The 14,093-nt window shown below is 37.9% G+C and overlaps 1 protein-coding gene across 2 annotated transcripts in view; it reads right to left on the bottom strand.

Moving 5' to 3' along the window:
* Positions 1-462: 462 nt before the first annotated feature.
* TMEM65 (transmembrane protein 65) overlaps positions 463-14,093 on the bottom strand; it is a 34,279-nt gene continuing 20,648 nt past the window's right edge. For both annotated transcript variants that reach the window (XM_050892173.1, XM_050892174.1), the window contains 6 exons: positions 11,521-11,565; positions 9,330-9,397; positions 7,970-8,024; positions 6,685-6,727; positions 5,562-5,667; positions 463-4,016 (listed from right to left, as the gene is read on the bottom strand). In XM_050892173.1, the coding sequence (XP_050748130.1) occupies positions 3,921-4,016; positions 5,562-5,667; positions 6,685-6,727; positions 7,970-8,024; positions 9,330-9,397; positions 11,521-11,565 (413 nt within the window). In that variant the 3' untranslated portion in view covers positions 463-3,920. The remainder of the gene's footprint in view (positions 4,017-5,561; positions 5,668-6,684; positions 6,728-7,969; positions 8,025-9,329; positions 9,398-11,520; positions 11,566-14,093) is intronic.

Raw genomic sequence — 14,093 nt, 5'->3', positions numbered from 1 at the left:
TTAAAAAATTCCAGAGGCATAATACTCTCAGAGCAGGATGATAATTCCTCAATACTTTATTAAGGTCTTCAGTTTATATACCGCCACTCTGTCAGCTTGTCACTAGACCATGTAAACCATCAGACAGAGAAGAGGGAAACATGGTGGCTAGAAGTGCGACAGACTCTCTGAACAACATTAATGAAGAGTTCTACTACACAATGCAATCAGAATAGAGTAAAATAACAGCCGGCCTACACAGGTTGTCAAAATGAGATGAGACCATCCTTCCAGTACAGATGTTTTACTCACAGCACTTTATGCACAGACATCCACAAAAGGGACTGACCAAGGAGTGAAAAAAAGCGAAGAGCTCCAAAGTCCAGGAAAGTTCAAAAAGGCTTAGTTTGCATACAAAAACTCAGTTAATTCCAGAAGTTCAAGTGCAAGTGGGCTTCGAATATTAATCACAAATGCCACCAATTTACCATGCAAACATTTTAATTGTTTAAATCGCTCCCTTCCAAGCATGAAGAGACGGAAGTACCACTCCATGGTGGCATCTCCTATGACAGTGACAAAGGACCACCTGCTTATAACTTAAATAATAAATTCCTGTTTTGTATAACTGAGGCTGAATACCCACAGGATATTATTAACATTTCCCCTCCAGCATCTGGTCTAATAAAGAAACACAGAACAGCTTTGCTGTAGTACAAAAGTTTACAGAAAGTTCAACAATTTAATTAAAGACAATACAAAATATGTTGTCTAAATTCAAATAATTTATGTAAAAGTACATGAATGAGAAAATATTGGCGAGAAGATTTGGGTAACCATATTATCTGATGCATGTTCTTTGTCCCTAGAGATAACATACAGTCAAAAATACATTTATATTTTAAGGTACAATAAAAGACAGCATTTTAAAAGAAACACAATTTCAGGTCTACCAGCCCTTTAATGCGAAAAATTCCTGTTAACACAGGACAAACTGATAGAATTAAAAAATGGAGCAATACTGAAGTCTCTGAATAAGCCTGTAGTGTTTGTTTTTCCTTTTATCGAGGAGGGAGAAGACAACAGAAAACAGAGAGGAGTGTTTTGTTAGTGCTCTGTCTTCTCAGTTAAGTGTTTTAAAAAGTGTGATCAGAGCATCAGGGATTACTTTCATCCATATACCCCAGAAAAACCCACGCTCCTTGTGAGGAGACAGGGTACAGATCTCCCCTTCCACACGAAGCAGTACCACATCCACACAAGAGTGGATCCTGCAGGCAAAGCAAGCTACCCCTACTGTACTCAGGGTGGCAGCTTGGCCCCAACAAGCACTTTCTCTCGCCTCCAGCAGAGCCGCTATTTCTCTCAAATCATGAGTTATTTCTTCACTTTTGTCAAATATTGAAACCCCAGAAGTCATCTTCTTGATTACGGTATCAGACAACAGCCTGAAACACCCGAGATCTCGTACCATGTGTCACTTGCCCTCCACATTTTTGTGGTCAGCTAAATAGTTTAACAAGACGACACATGATTATTTTCTTTGAAGATATTTTAGTTCATTAATTCTCGATAAAAGCATTGGTTGCAGTACAATAGTTTGACATACAGCAACAAAATGTACTCAATTTACATGCACAAGCTATTTAACAATAGTACAGTCTTTCCTATTGCCATTATAAAATGAACACTACTATGACAGCTGACACAGCCTTCCGATTGTTCTCATGAGCTCTAAAAGAAGTGATGAAAACAGTGTTCCAGTTGGTACGATGGCAAAGAACAGAGGTTTGGCCACTGCTGAAAGATTCCAATGAAGATGCCAGTATCATAACGGGAAACCATGTTGGAATTACTGTAAAAACAGCTACAAAAGAGCTATGCAAAGTTGTTTTGATGTGTACTTCAGTTTAAAAAAAGAACACATGGGAAATACTTTCAGCTTTGTACAGAAACATACCAGAAACAAAAGTACATGCAGAGGAACAAAACTTAAGAGTTTAAGGCAAGACGAATGTGTGGATGACTAAAAAACCTGATCACTGAAGTACTGTAAACCAGCAGCAATCTGTTGGGGAAAGAGTGCATAATTTTCTAGCAGGATTGTTTTTTCTGTTTTGGGGGGTTTTTTTTGTGGTTGGGAGTTTTTTGTTGTTGTTTGTTTGTTTTTAATAAAGCTTCCAACTTTGAAAACGCAAGCCAAAACTCCTCTGCAGTTGTGTTCTATGCCTGGCTGATATTTCTTTCATTTTTACAGTTTGGTCCAGATTCTCATGGTTTAATGTACAAAGTACAGTACATGCTACTAGGACTACTCACTGCAAGTTTTCAAAGTCTGCTTTTCAAAAACCAGATACAACACTATCACCTTCATTAAAGGCTGATGTCAAAATTTCAGTACTGCTGTTAAAGGGCTTCCAGAATTAAGAACAGAAAAATCAGATTTGTGACCAAGAGATACGCAGTGAGCTTTGTAAAATGTACACATGTTACAATAAGACTTTTCCTATAGCAAATAAAAGTCATCAGGGGACTTAATTTTTAAATTCTTTTTTAAACTTTTCTTTCTAGGTTTCAGAAGTGCTAACAATTCCAGCAATAAAACTTTCAAAGTGCCCTGGCTGTGCCTCTCTTTTAGTGTCTTTTCCAAATGGTATTCAAACAGGTAAGAAACCCTCTCCTCTAATCAACAGTTATCAGGTTAGCATTATGCTATTGGCAAGTCAGATCCTGAAATATTATGAATATTCGACAGTTGTAATCAATTTATTCCTGACCATATAAAAAAAGCACAGTTACATGTGACTGCACTGTCAGATCTATAATACACCAAGTAAGGCTGCAAAAATAAAAGGCAAAAAAGGAAAAAGGCTTCAAGTCTCCTTTTTTTGTTGTTTGGGTTTTTTTACTAATTGTCTCACAGCAAAAAAAAAAGTAGCAAAGGCTTAATCTTAAATACAAAGTTACAATCTGCAAATCAGGTCCTCTAATCCAGACTGATGGTACACTTTGTTTCAACTGAACCACCCATTACAAACTTGCAATGCCAGCACTCATTCATACCCTGAAGTGTTCCCCGGCCTCATCCACCCAATGAACTATTCACACCTTATTTTAAGCAGAACAATAAAAAAAAAGTTGTTTGTGGTTTTGAAACAGTCTGAATTCTTTAATACCACACTCAAAACTCAGGAAGGCAAATTTAAGGATCTCTCAACTCAATTCTCAAAATATTGTTTACAAAGGAAAAGAGGTGTGAATATGGAAATACAGAAGGTGTTAAAACACCACTAAAAAATGGACTTGGTAAAGAGCCTATACTGGAAACACTTACCTTGTCAAAGCATTAAAATGATCATCTCAGAAGACAATTCAGAGACACTTAGTCAGAATTGTGAAAAAACGCAAACTAGACTGTCATAGATCACTGAAATACCTATTCTAAAGGCAGTGCAAAACAATGGCTGGTGAGGGGGTAACCAGTCATCTTGCAAAGTGAGGGACTTCAAATTATTCATCACTGACCTCCTTAATAATCTGCATTGAAGGACCTGATGAATAGCAGTGAAATTTTTGTCATGCAATTACAACTGTTAAGCAACCAATATGCAACTCAAGAGTTATACTGTCATCCATGATGGATTATTAAAGCAATAATCCATTAAAGAATAAGGTCAAAGGGGAAAGTGGTAAACATCAGTTGTCATAAGTGAAAACACTTCAAAAATTTACAATTAAATAAAAAGTTAGATGATATCTTATAAAAAGAAGTACTGAACACAACAAAGCCACAATAAATTAGTGTTTCCATAAAACGACATGCTGAAGGTTTTGTTCCCAAGTCTATACATTTTTTACTGTCTGTTAATTCCTAAATATTGACAGCATAATTGAATAATTGAGGTACAGTAGTTTACATTTGTATATGTCTTGTAAAAAGGTTAATTTTTTTCTTCCAGTTTTTCTTCCTCATCACCAAAGAACAACAAAGGAAACATTCCTAAAATGCAGCCAATGGTCACTCCAATAGCTTTACCCTAGAGAAAGGGGGGAAAAAATTAAGTCTCTCACTGATCAGTTGTTACTTATTTGCTGTGTAGTACCAACACAACCAGGAAAGCAGACCCTTTGTTATAGTTTTTGGCTGGGAGCCACATTTTTCTTAGCATGCAGACTAGAAACACAATCTATGAGAGACAGACAGATATGACAAAGTTAGAAACAGCGTGTGCTGTGATAAAAGAAAATTCTGAATGAAGAGGAGGGGAATGACCCATGAAGAGCTGCACAGGTGGTAAGGGAGGAGACAGATTTAAAGGATTTGTAGGATGGCCAGGAAGACAGGGAAGAAAAAACAAAAGAAAAAACCCCCCACACATTTTAGGTGCAATTATAAATTTATCTGCTTGTATCTGGTAATGTAAGTTATCAAAGTCAGGAACAAGGCATTCCTTGCAAACATGACAGCTTGCAAAGGCACGAGGTAAAGACAAAAAAAAAGATTGGAAAACATTTCACAATTGACCTAGATGTAAAAGTCAAGAGGAGAGGAAAGAAGTACGACAGGCTCCAAACCACATCACCAGCAGTAGGTGGATAGTGTTGAGAAACTTTAGAGAGCAGGTAAAAAAGAAAAAATGCTAGCATAGAGGCAAAGACGCTCAGAAGTCTCTTCACAGAGAAGTGCTGTGAATGAACTGCAGTGCAGTGACAGGCTTTTGCCACAGACTCAGCTTCCACCGAGAAGACTTACGTTGGACAGACTAGGGGCAGCCCACTGACAACACGCCAGTTCTTCCCTGCTCAGTGCTTTCATCTATCACTGCTAAAAGCAGACTTTCCCCCCCCAACTTTTCCTCAGCAAGTGTTATTTCTCTTCCCTTAAACCTGCAAAGATATTTTTCCCCATGACGGTTCATTCTGGCAAAGCAAAAGAAATATCCGTTTCTTTACTCAGTTTTTTATAATCAGTTTCTTTAATCAAAATAAACTAATGCTCTCATTGCTGAAGTGGGACTGCTTCAAATGTTTAAATGTTAATTAAGTAATCACCCTGAAAATAAATCTGCAAGATGAGTGTCCCGTAACTGTAAACCCAGGCAGTGAATATTACTCAAATGCTAAAAGTTTACCCAGGGGAAAGCTAATTTCACATCCAAGCTAATTATAGAATATTAGAAATGAATACATATTAGCACAGGTATATGAATAGCAAGCACTTGACAAAGAATGTATAGGAGTAAATTACTAAGAGGTCTTGACTTTCAAATAAACTATCTTATCACAGTAGCCAGAGCTCAACCCAGGTATCTGCATAGCATACATGAAGTCATTGCAGAGTCTATCCGTGTTAGCAGTCACTCGTGCCTTGTTGCATATAAAAAACCACCCAAGCCCAAAACAATACAGTCTCATGATGCTCCCCAACATAGGCTCACAACTAAACCTTTCAGTAAATGCGCAAAATGTTGGCGGTCATTAAGTATTTAATGGCAAAAGTGACAAAAAGGATTTATCACATATTAGTTTAAAAAAAACCAAACCACCTCCACGCAAACAGTGCCTACCTACAGGATACTCACCAAGTGTGCACTGAGACGCGTTTGCCACATATCAGCTTGTTTGGGTGTCAGGTCAGGGATTGACAGACCCAGTCGTGAAGCTAAAGCTTCTACATAACCTGCAAGACTGGAAGAACAAGAAAACAAGAACAAACGATTTTGGATCTGACAGTATCTTCTAGTGAGGATTTTGAAATATTTGTAGCACTGAACTTAAAATTAATAGCTTTTACTTCAGCATACTGATAAAGCCATTGAGAGGTAAATATGGGAAAGTGTTCAGACTTCTGATGGTCACATTTTGCAATGTAAGTTAACTAATTTTCTCACTGATTTGATGTGCAATATTTCCAGAAAAACTTTATGCAGTAAGACACAACTGGTGCGAATGTTATTGTATTTTTGCAGAGCTTGTAAGTAACCTTTACAGGAGGAAAGGTTACACACACACACACTAGTAATAAGCTTTGTTATTTGCAGGAAAAAAAAATTAGAGGGAAAGTGGGAAAGAGAGGCATAACAGACAGCTTTACTTTCAGCAATTACTCAGAAATTTCCTTTAAAAAAATAAAAAGCCAGCTGCATCTGTTCATATCAGAAATATGTATACCTAGATCTGAAGGCATTTCAGATATGTAATTTTTTTTCTGAGGAGAAGGAAATGTCTTCAGATCTAGGCATAACAATCTGAAAAGGTATATTAGGTATATTCTATCACAGCAATATATTATATCACAAAAAAATGTATTTTTCCATTTTGTATTTTAATGAACACATTTTTTGTAGAAGAAGTTCTAATACTTCCTTAAAAGCAAGCATTACCTACAGACTACACTGAATCAGGTTAAATGCCAGTCCCAATTTTATCACTTAAAATACATAATACTGTAACAGCAGGAGAGTTATGCTGTTTCAGAACTATGGCATTGCAGTTTTAACCTCAACGAGAACCACCTAATATTCCAACTTTTTCTTAGCAAGGATGGAATACATTTCTACAGTAATGTAGTTTACTGAAGCAAAATTCAAGAGCTAGGAAAAAAATACAGCAATTTCAGCAGCTTATACGTTTTAGTTCAGTAGCACCAATAGTGTTTGCAAGAGAGGAGAAAAAAAAATATTCTTAATACAAGTTCAGACATACCCCAGTCCAGCTAAATCTGAAACAAGGTTTCCCAAAGCTGCAGCTGGAGGGAAGAAGAGGGAAGAGAAGGGGAAAATAAAGCAAAGTATTATTTTGATTACAAACAACACCAACCAGCTCCCCTCCGTCCCCGCCCCCAGTGACCCTCACTTCTCAGAATATATAGCATAAAAGACTAGAAGTTTCTTTTATTTTAGAGTTTTTCTTCTGACTTTATCACAGTTTGTAATAACAGCAGTGGACTAACAATAATAGGAAGTGCAACTATTTTTCTCAACTTGTATGAAGAAAACTTCACAAATACAAAAAGACAACACTGAAACCTGGAAATCAATGTAACAACTTTTCAGATCAGAGTTAAAAACGGCCATGCATGGTTGCCAGTTTCATACAGCTAATGCTGGACACCAAGCAAGGCCTTCCAGTGCCTGAAGAGGCACAGGAGCACTGGAAATAGAAGGAGCTGTTACTCCTTCTGACTCAAAGCTGTCACATACGTAGCTTTGATCAACATTTCAACATATCCATGAATGGTGTCAGTTTAGGAATAAATACTGTATGTATGACTGAATGAAGTTATACACTTAAAATACATGATTTCACAGCAGATCTTACTGAGATAAGCTTGCTTGTGACTGTCTTGCATTGCAACAGAGGACTGCAAATTTCCAAATGATTAACTTGTTCTGCTATATACATTTTCATTTAAGCCATCTGCGTGCTTTTGAGCAATGCTGCACCTGCAGTTGGTGGATCCATGAGCAGTTTTTTTTCCTCTGACATTGCAGAGGCACCGAAGCTGTCGAGCAGAGCTTATCAGTTTTGGCCCAGTGCAGGAGCAGGGTGGCTGCTTGGCCTTCCTGTGGTATCACATGGAGGCAGAGAAGCCACCAAGAACACTGGCCAACACAGTAAAAGGACACCAACACTGATCTTCACTTAGCACTGCAAGCAAACAGCAACTTACAAATACATATATACACATACATAAATATCAGACCCTAGGGAATTTAGAGCAGTTCCATTACAGAAATGCAAATACACTTTCCTAAGTGACCCAGGATTTGAACTTTTAGATTAAAACCAACAATCATTTCAAAAGCTATTTGAACTGAAATTCCATTTCTGCAAATGGAACATGTCCTTGCTTCAACCATAGGTTGTTTCTTTATTAGGAAAGGCAGCTGCAAGACCAAGAGCCATTTCCAGCCCTGCGGCCCACTTTCAGTCTAAAATATAGGCATGTGCCATATTAGTCTAAACATACTGCATTTTTATTACTTGCCTGCCATTGTTGAAATTCCTAGGACAACTCCAATTGACAACTCTATTTGGGTTCCCTGAAAAATAAGAGTTTTCTCATTTGAGGGATTTGGAATTAAAATAGATTATATTGATTCAACTGGCGAAAGTATTGCTTACTGCTTGTTTATGTTAAGACTGAAAGGATAAATGGACATTGCTTCTATTAGATCTGCACAGCTCCTACCCTCCTAGCATATGTATTTCCCCCTAGGACAAGAGCCTACTTCTGATATTCTTTTAATATTTTATATTGTTTCATAATGGCCACCTAATGGACAAAACTGTAATCCCTATCTCTGCGTACCATTTTCCCCACTAATTCTTAGCTGAATGCACAGCTCTGAATGCAAACTTCTACAAATACTGAGCAAACAAATGAAACACAGTATTGTAGCTCCTTTTTCAGTTGAAGAAACAAGATCCCAGTGAACTGCATGATGAAACAGCAGTACATGGTCCAAAGATGAGAGACAATGTGCATGAATTAAAAAAAAAGACATGTTCCAGTTGGATATAGGAAAATCTTTTCCAGTGTGAGGACAGTCGACCATTGGAACAGGTTGCCCAGACAGGCTGTGCAGTCTCTGCCCTTGGATCTTCTCAAGATCCACAGGATAAAACCATGAACAACTTTGTCTGACCTTACAGCTGACCCTGCATTGAGCAGAAGGTTAGACTAGAGACCCTGAGAAGGTCCCAAGGCGGAGCAAGACTAGAGACCTAGTGGGTCCTGCGGTCCTTTCCCACCTGAATTATCCCATGACTAAGATCACCTTATCAATTATAATTCTACACAAGGAACAGTACTTTTGGCCTTTATCCATCTTCCTGTTCCACTAGCCCGTTTCATCTTCCACATGAACAGGAAAATATCTCAGTGTTACTCAGAAATGCCAGGCTACATCAGTACAAATCAGCATCAGCACTAACATCGCCAGCATCACTCAGAACAAAGGAACACATCAGTAAAAAACCCTGAAGATCTATTTATCAACACATTAGAATCATATTATCATCAGTTGGTACAAAAAAAAATGTATTGACTACATGATCATAAATGTGTCTTGCAGCACAAATTAGGAGAGGAAAAAAAAAGCAAACCTCTTCTCAATTCAGTAAAATTTGTTACAATACTGGCCTTCAGAAGGAACAACACTCCTTTGCATTCTGCAAAGGCTGAATAGAACATGAACATTTTCTTTAAAAAAGAAAAATTAAAATAGAAATTAGTGAGTTGATACAGAGGGAACAGAGTCTTCCTGAAGCTCTCATTTACTCATTTAGTACTTGAACAATACAAATCTTACTGACTTGATCAAGGAATTAAATAATGAACTTACCGCAGCAATCATAATTGCGTTATCCAAAAATCCAAACCCTACAAAAGGTAATGCATTGTGGAAGAACACTAAAAGAAATAAGTAACAAAGAGAAAATAAATATTTATAAGAGAGTTCACTAGTTCACATGAACTACTGAAATATCAGTCTAATACTGCCTTTAAGAAAAACGATGACAACATACACAAAATCCCTTTCCTACTATTCTATTAGTGACCTTTTTATTTCTGGCAGGTTTGGTAAAACCCTTTGCTACACGTAAGTGTTACTAATGGCTTGCGAAGAACCAGCTAAACCAACTTACTCTTTGCAAACACCTGTACAATTTTGGATGGAAGCCACTTATGACTACTGCATAAGAGAAATACTTAAAACTACACAAACTTTGATGCTATTTACAGTCCTTCCAACCAATGTTGCAGTATCACCGAAGACTGCCAAACTGTCTCAGACTCCATGCATTCTTCTCTTGCTTGAAATAAAGCCCCTTCCTCTGCAAGTCCCTCTCTATTCCTGTGCAAGAGCTCCATCTTCTTCACGCGCTCCTAAAAATTGGTATTTTAAGAGTATTGCCTGAAGCTAGGCAATTCTTATCAAAACTCCTTCAGCTAAATCTGCAAATAGTACGGTGGTTTTCACTAGTGTGTCATACAGCATTAATTATCTCACTATTCAACCCAAACTTCTGTATCTTGATTTTGTTTGGGCACTATACTGAGAGCAAGCGAGACTTGAAGCTGTTCCTCAGTACATTATTTAAGAAATCAAGTTCCACCTTTTGTTTCACACATTTTTTCTTTTCACTCTTGAAACTCCAAGTAAATCCTATTTGAAAATATTTTCTATTGCAGGAACTTGGAACATGCTGGTCTGAATAATTTCTAACAACAAGCACAGTGCTACTGTATCATTCCTTTCTGTCCTGCTCCATTTTCTCTCTCAAGTTTTAGCTTGTAAGCTTCTGATGGAGATGGGATTGAATCTGCACAGCATTGCCACCAGCTGAGTTTCAAGGTGCTACCATCATAAGACTAAATACAGCATCGAGGACAGACTACATGACTAAAGATACAGCTTAGAAAGTTAGACCTTTTCATTTTTTTTAACATTTAAAACGCATCAGCTATTTAGCGTTTTTTCCCACTTAAGATGGGACCAATAACTCCTGTATTTTATAAACTTAGAGGTTCAAACATATGAAGAGGGAAGAAAGAAGAGTGCATGAACCTTACAGTCATGTGAAAAGAAACTGTTATGAGTCCCTTTTGGGTTTACCTCTCGCAGACAGCACGAATCCATGATCATGTAAAAAACAAAGCCACACTCAAGAGACCTTTCATGCTCAGGTACTAAAACATGTTTGGACTTCTGTAACTACTTTGTAAGAACACACATACCTTCTTAAATGCACAGGTAAAAGACTAAAGCACAGAATGTATGAAATTTTCAAAATTATTATTTTTTTTTTTAAACCACCACAGGACAAAAACCCCAAAAACATAAATAACAAAAAAGCACACAGAGATGCCTAGTATTTTCAAAATGTGTGCACCAAACTCTGGAGCTACAAAGGGAGCTCAAATTCTTACCAAAGTTGACAGAATTTTGGAATCCATGGAGTAAACAGAACCCCAGGGACCAACCAAAAAACGCAGAGAAAAGTAAATGTAGATACCTAGAATAGGAAAGTGTTCAACTAAATACATTTGCTCACTGACAGAGTTTAAAAACACAAAAATACACTGATTTGGAAACTAAATCAGAATTTGGATGACCATGGTATTATAAAGAATACCAAATCTATTTCCAATTTCTCTGCAATTTTATCCCACTTCTCAGTCCATTTACAATATATGCAACAAGAAGTCAATAGTTTTAAGCTTAAACACAAAAACCCCCACAAGGTACTGCAGCATCAACACTGCTTGGCTTACAAAAACAATGTTTGCTGCTGGCTTTGAACAGCGTGATCTCATTTGGGCTTTCTGTCCTACTTTCACTAAATGGTGCACGTTCTCCAGCTGAGGTGTTATGAAATAGAGGCAGGGTGACTGTTGGTGCTTGCTTTGGTTTTCTGTTACTCCATATAACAGGGATGAGGACAGACCAGCACTTGTAGGAGAAAGATGAAGCAATTCAAAGACAGACTGCACAAGTACTGAACTACATTCAACAAACATTCTTCTTTTACCATGTTTCAGTTGTCCTGGAGATGGTGGTGCAACCTCCAACTTCTCTAGAGAAGTCAAAATGAAATAAGAAAAAGTTAGCTAATTCATCACAAATTCAGTTTATTATAAAGTGTTTACCAAATTACTAGCAGGCAAAAGAGCAGTTATGTTATTTAAGAGCTTTAAAATTTGAAGAAAAATGCTTCACAACTACATTTTTATTATTTTTACAAAAGACAACATACTAAAAGCCACAAAGTTTTAGAATGATATTACAAGATTAAACTAGTATAGTGATTATGCAGAGTAACAGCATACGTTAGAAGCAGCCCGATAGCCATCTTTATTACTGAAAATTAGAAAAACACACTAAAATTAGAAAGACCAGGACATCTAAAGAGAATTGTACTTTATTATTTGTTTTTAGAGGTCCTCTAAGCATGCATCAGATGACCTTCTTTCCTCCAGAGACAGCGTGCAAAAAAACCCCTACCATTTCTGTTCTGACAGAAGGCGTCTTTTAATAACTAGTGTGAGAATAAAAGCAAAATACTACGATGACATTAGAGACCACTGATTTCAGTAACAGCAGATCAAGTTTGGTCATTTGGTGCATGTTTCAGGTATCCTGGCCTCAAACCATTAAGAGCTTGGAAGGACCAGGACATCACTCCTGAACCTGACGGAGTACTCTATAGGAAGTAACACACTCTATTAGAGGTGATGCACAGAATGCAGCAGCAACAGCTACCCATTTCACAGGAGCAAGGGAAAGAAAACAAGCTACCTTTTAGGCCTTTGATGTTTGGTTTTTTAAGTGTGGATATTGAGCATAAGACCCCTTTTTAAAGCAGAAAAAAAGTTGCCCAGTATCTTCCAGTATTATGAACCCTGAGCTTTTGACAAGTTGCTTCCATACTTTTGATTAGGTAACTTCTATAGGCAAAGGTAAAAAATAGTAAAACATGAGAGGAGCCTACAACAGTACCTCAGATATTCAAATTTTACGTGGGGCAGCCAAGTACATGAAGAGACATTGCTGGAAACACAGGCTGTGAATCATTTGAGCTTATGTCTGAATAGTGCAGACTAGAGTGCATATCCCTGCATCCAAGTGACTCTTATATTCAAAGCTATTGTAAAGGAGGAACTAAAATATTCTCTTAAATTAACTTTGGGAAAAAAAAAGTTAGACCATAACACACCAGTATTCAGCCAACCAGGACACTGACTTCCACAATAATTTCATTAATTTAAGGTCTTAAACTATAAAAACTTTCAAGCTTTAGCAGTTATTGAAGAGCTGCTTCTTCCCTCTGCCCAATAGACAAACTACCTAAGCTCTACAAACACCAGTTGTACTCATCACGCAAGTGGGAGAAGTACAGCCCAAATACTACAGAAATAAAGATTCCGCTCCCCCCCCCCCGCCCCGAAAATGCCAAGGAATTCACAGATTCAAACCTCAGGCTGGAGGAGGAACAAAAGAACATCCCATGGTAAACAGAGGGGAGCCCTGCAAGAGCCAATCTTCCAAAGCCGCAGGCATCACTGGTGCCTGACAGCCAGAAAACATCAGACCAAAATTTTCAGCTTGTGCTCAGGAAGGATGGAACTGTGGATGGGACCCATTTTCCCCAACACAAACTTGTTCTGCAGTCTTCTGCATATGGTCTCCCACCATCCTCGCAGGTTAAGCAAAGCTTTTACAGAAGCATGGAAAAAGAGCTGTCTATATACACCAGTACTGCCCTTTCAGCAGCTTTTCTCAGAGACAGCAAATTCATACAACACTGGGGAAAATCAGTGCCACTTTGAACCAAAGAGATTAACTGAGGCCACTGTTTCCAAAAGCTCTCGATGCCCTAGGTGTGGCCAGGCAACTTAAGCCAGCACCGTCACATTCCTGATGAAGCTTTCCTAACCTCCTCCTGCTCCATCCTGCTGGATGCCAGGGACAGAATGAAAACCCAAAATCATGAACTCAAGCACAGGAGGTCACTGAAAGAGTGCTGCTTTCCATGGATTTCTGCTCCAGGAAGCTATCACACCGACCAGCACGGCTTGCTGGCTTCACGTGACACTGCCACTGAAACCATCCCCACTGATGTACCATCTATTCTTCGACTCTAGTTCTCCATATACAAGGATTTAATGATAAAAAGCTGCAACAGGATAAACAAACTTCCAGGAAACACTCTATTTACCTCTGAGGAAGACATCTTTTCATAGTTTGCCCTGATTATGATAACCATTTAGACAATTCCCAAGTGAAGTATTTTGGGTACCAACACAGAAGATAAAAGACTATTTGGTTTGTCACAAAATATTACAAAGCTCTAGAACATCAGTCTTGTGGATTTAACTACAACTGATTTTTGTGTTTGATAGCACATGGCAGTCCAGATAATTACGCTCTATTCAGTGTAGCTAGAAAGCTATTAAAAAAAGCTAAAAACCAGTGCATAATTGATTTTAGAAACTTATCACCAAAAGGAGGAATTGAGGGCAAGCATTTGGTAGGAGGGGGGAAAAAAAAATCTTTTACATCTATGAATAATGGGAGTTTCAAGTCACATTAACTAAAAGGGAC

Source organism: Gymnogyps californianus, chromosome 2 (assembly GCF_018139145.2).
Source record: "Gymnogyps californianus isolate 813 chromosome 2, ASM1813914v2, whole genome shotgun sequence".
NCBI classification, from domain to species: Eukaryota; Metazoa; Chordata; class Aves; order Accipitriformes; family Cathartidae; genus Gymnogyps; species Gymnogyps californianus.
The sequence above is the reverse complement of the archived record's forward strand: the minus strand, read 5'-3'. Positions and strand labels throughout refer to the sequence as shown.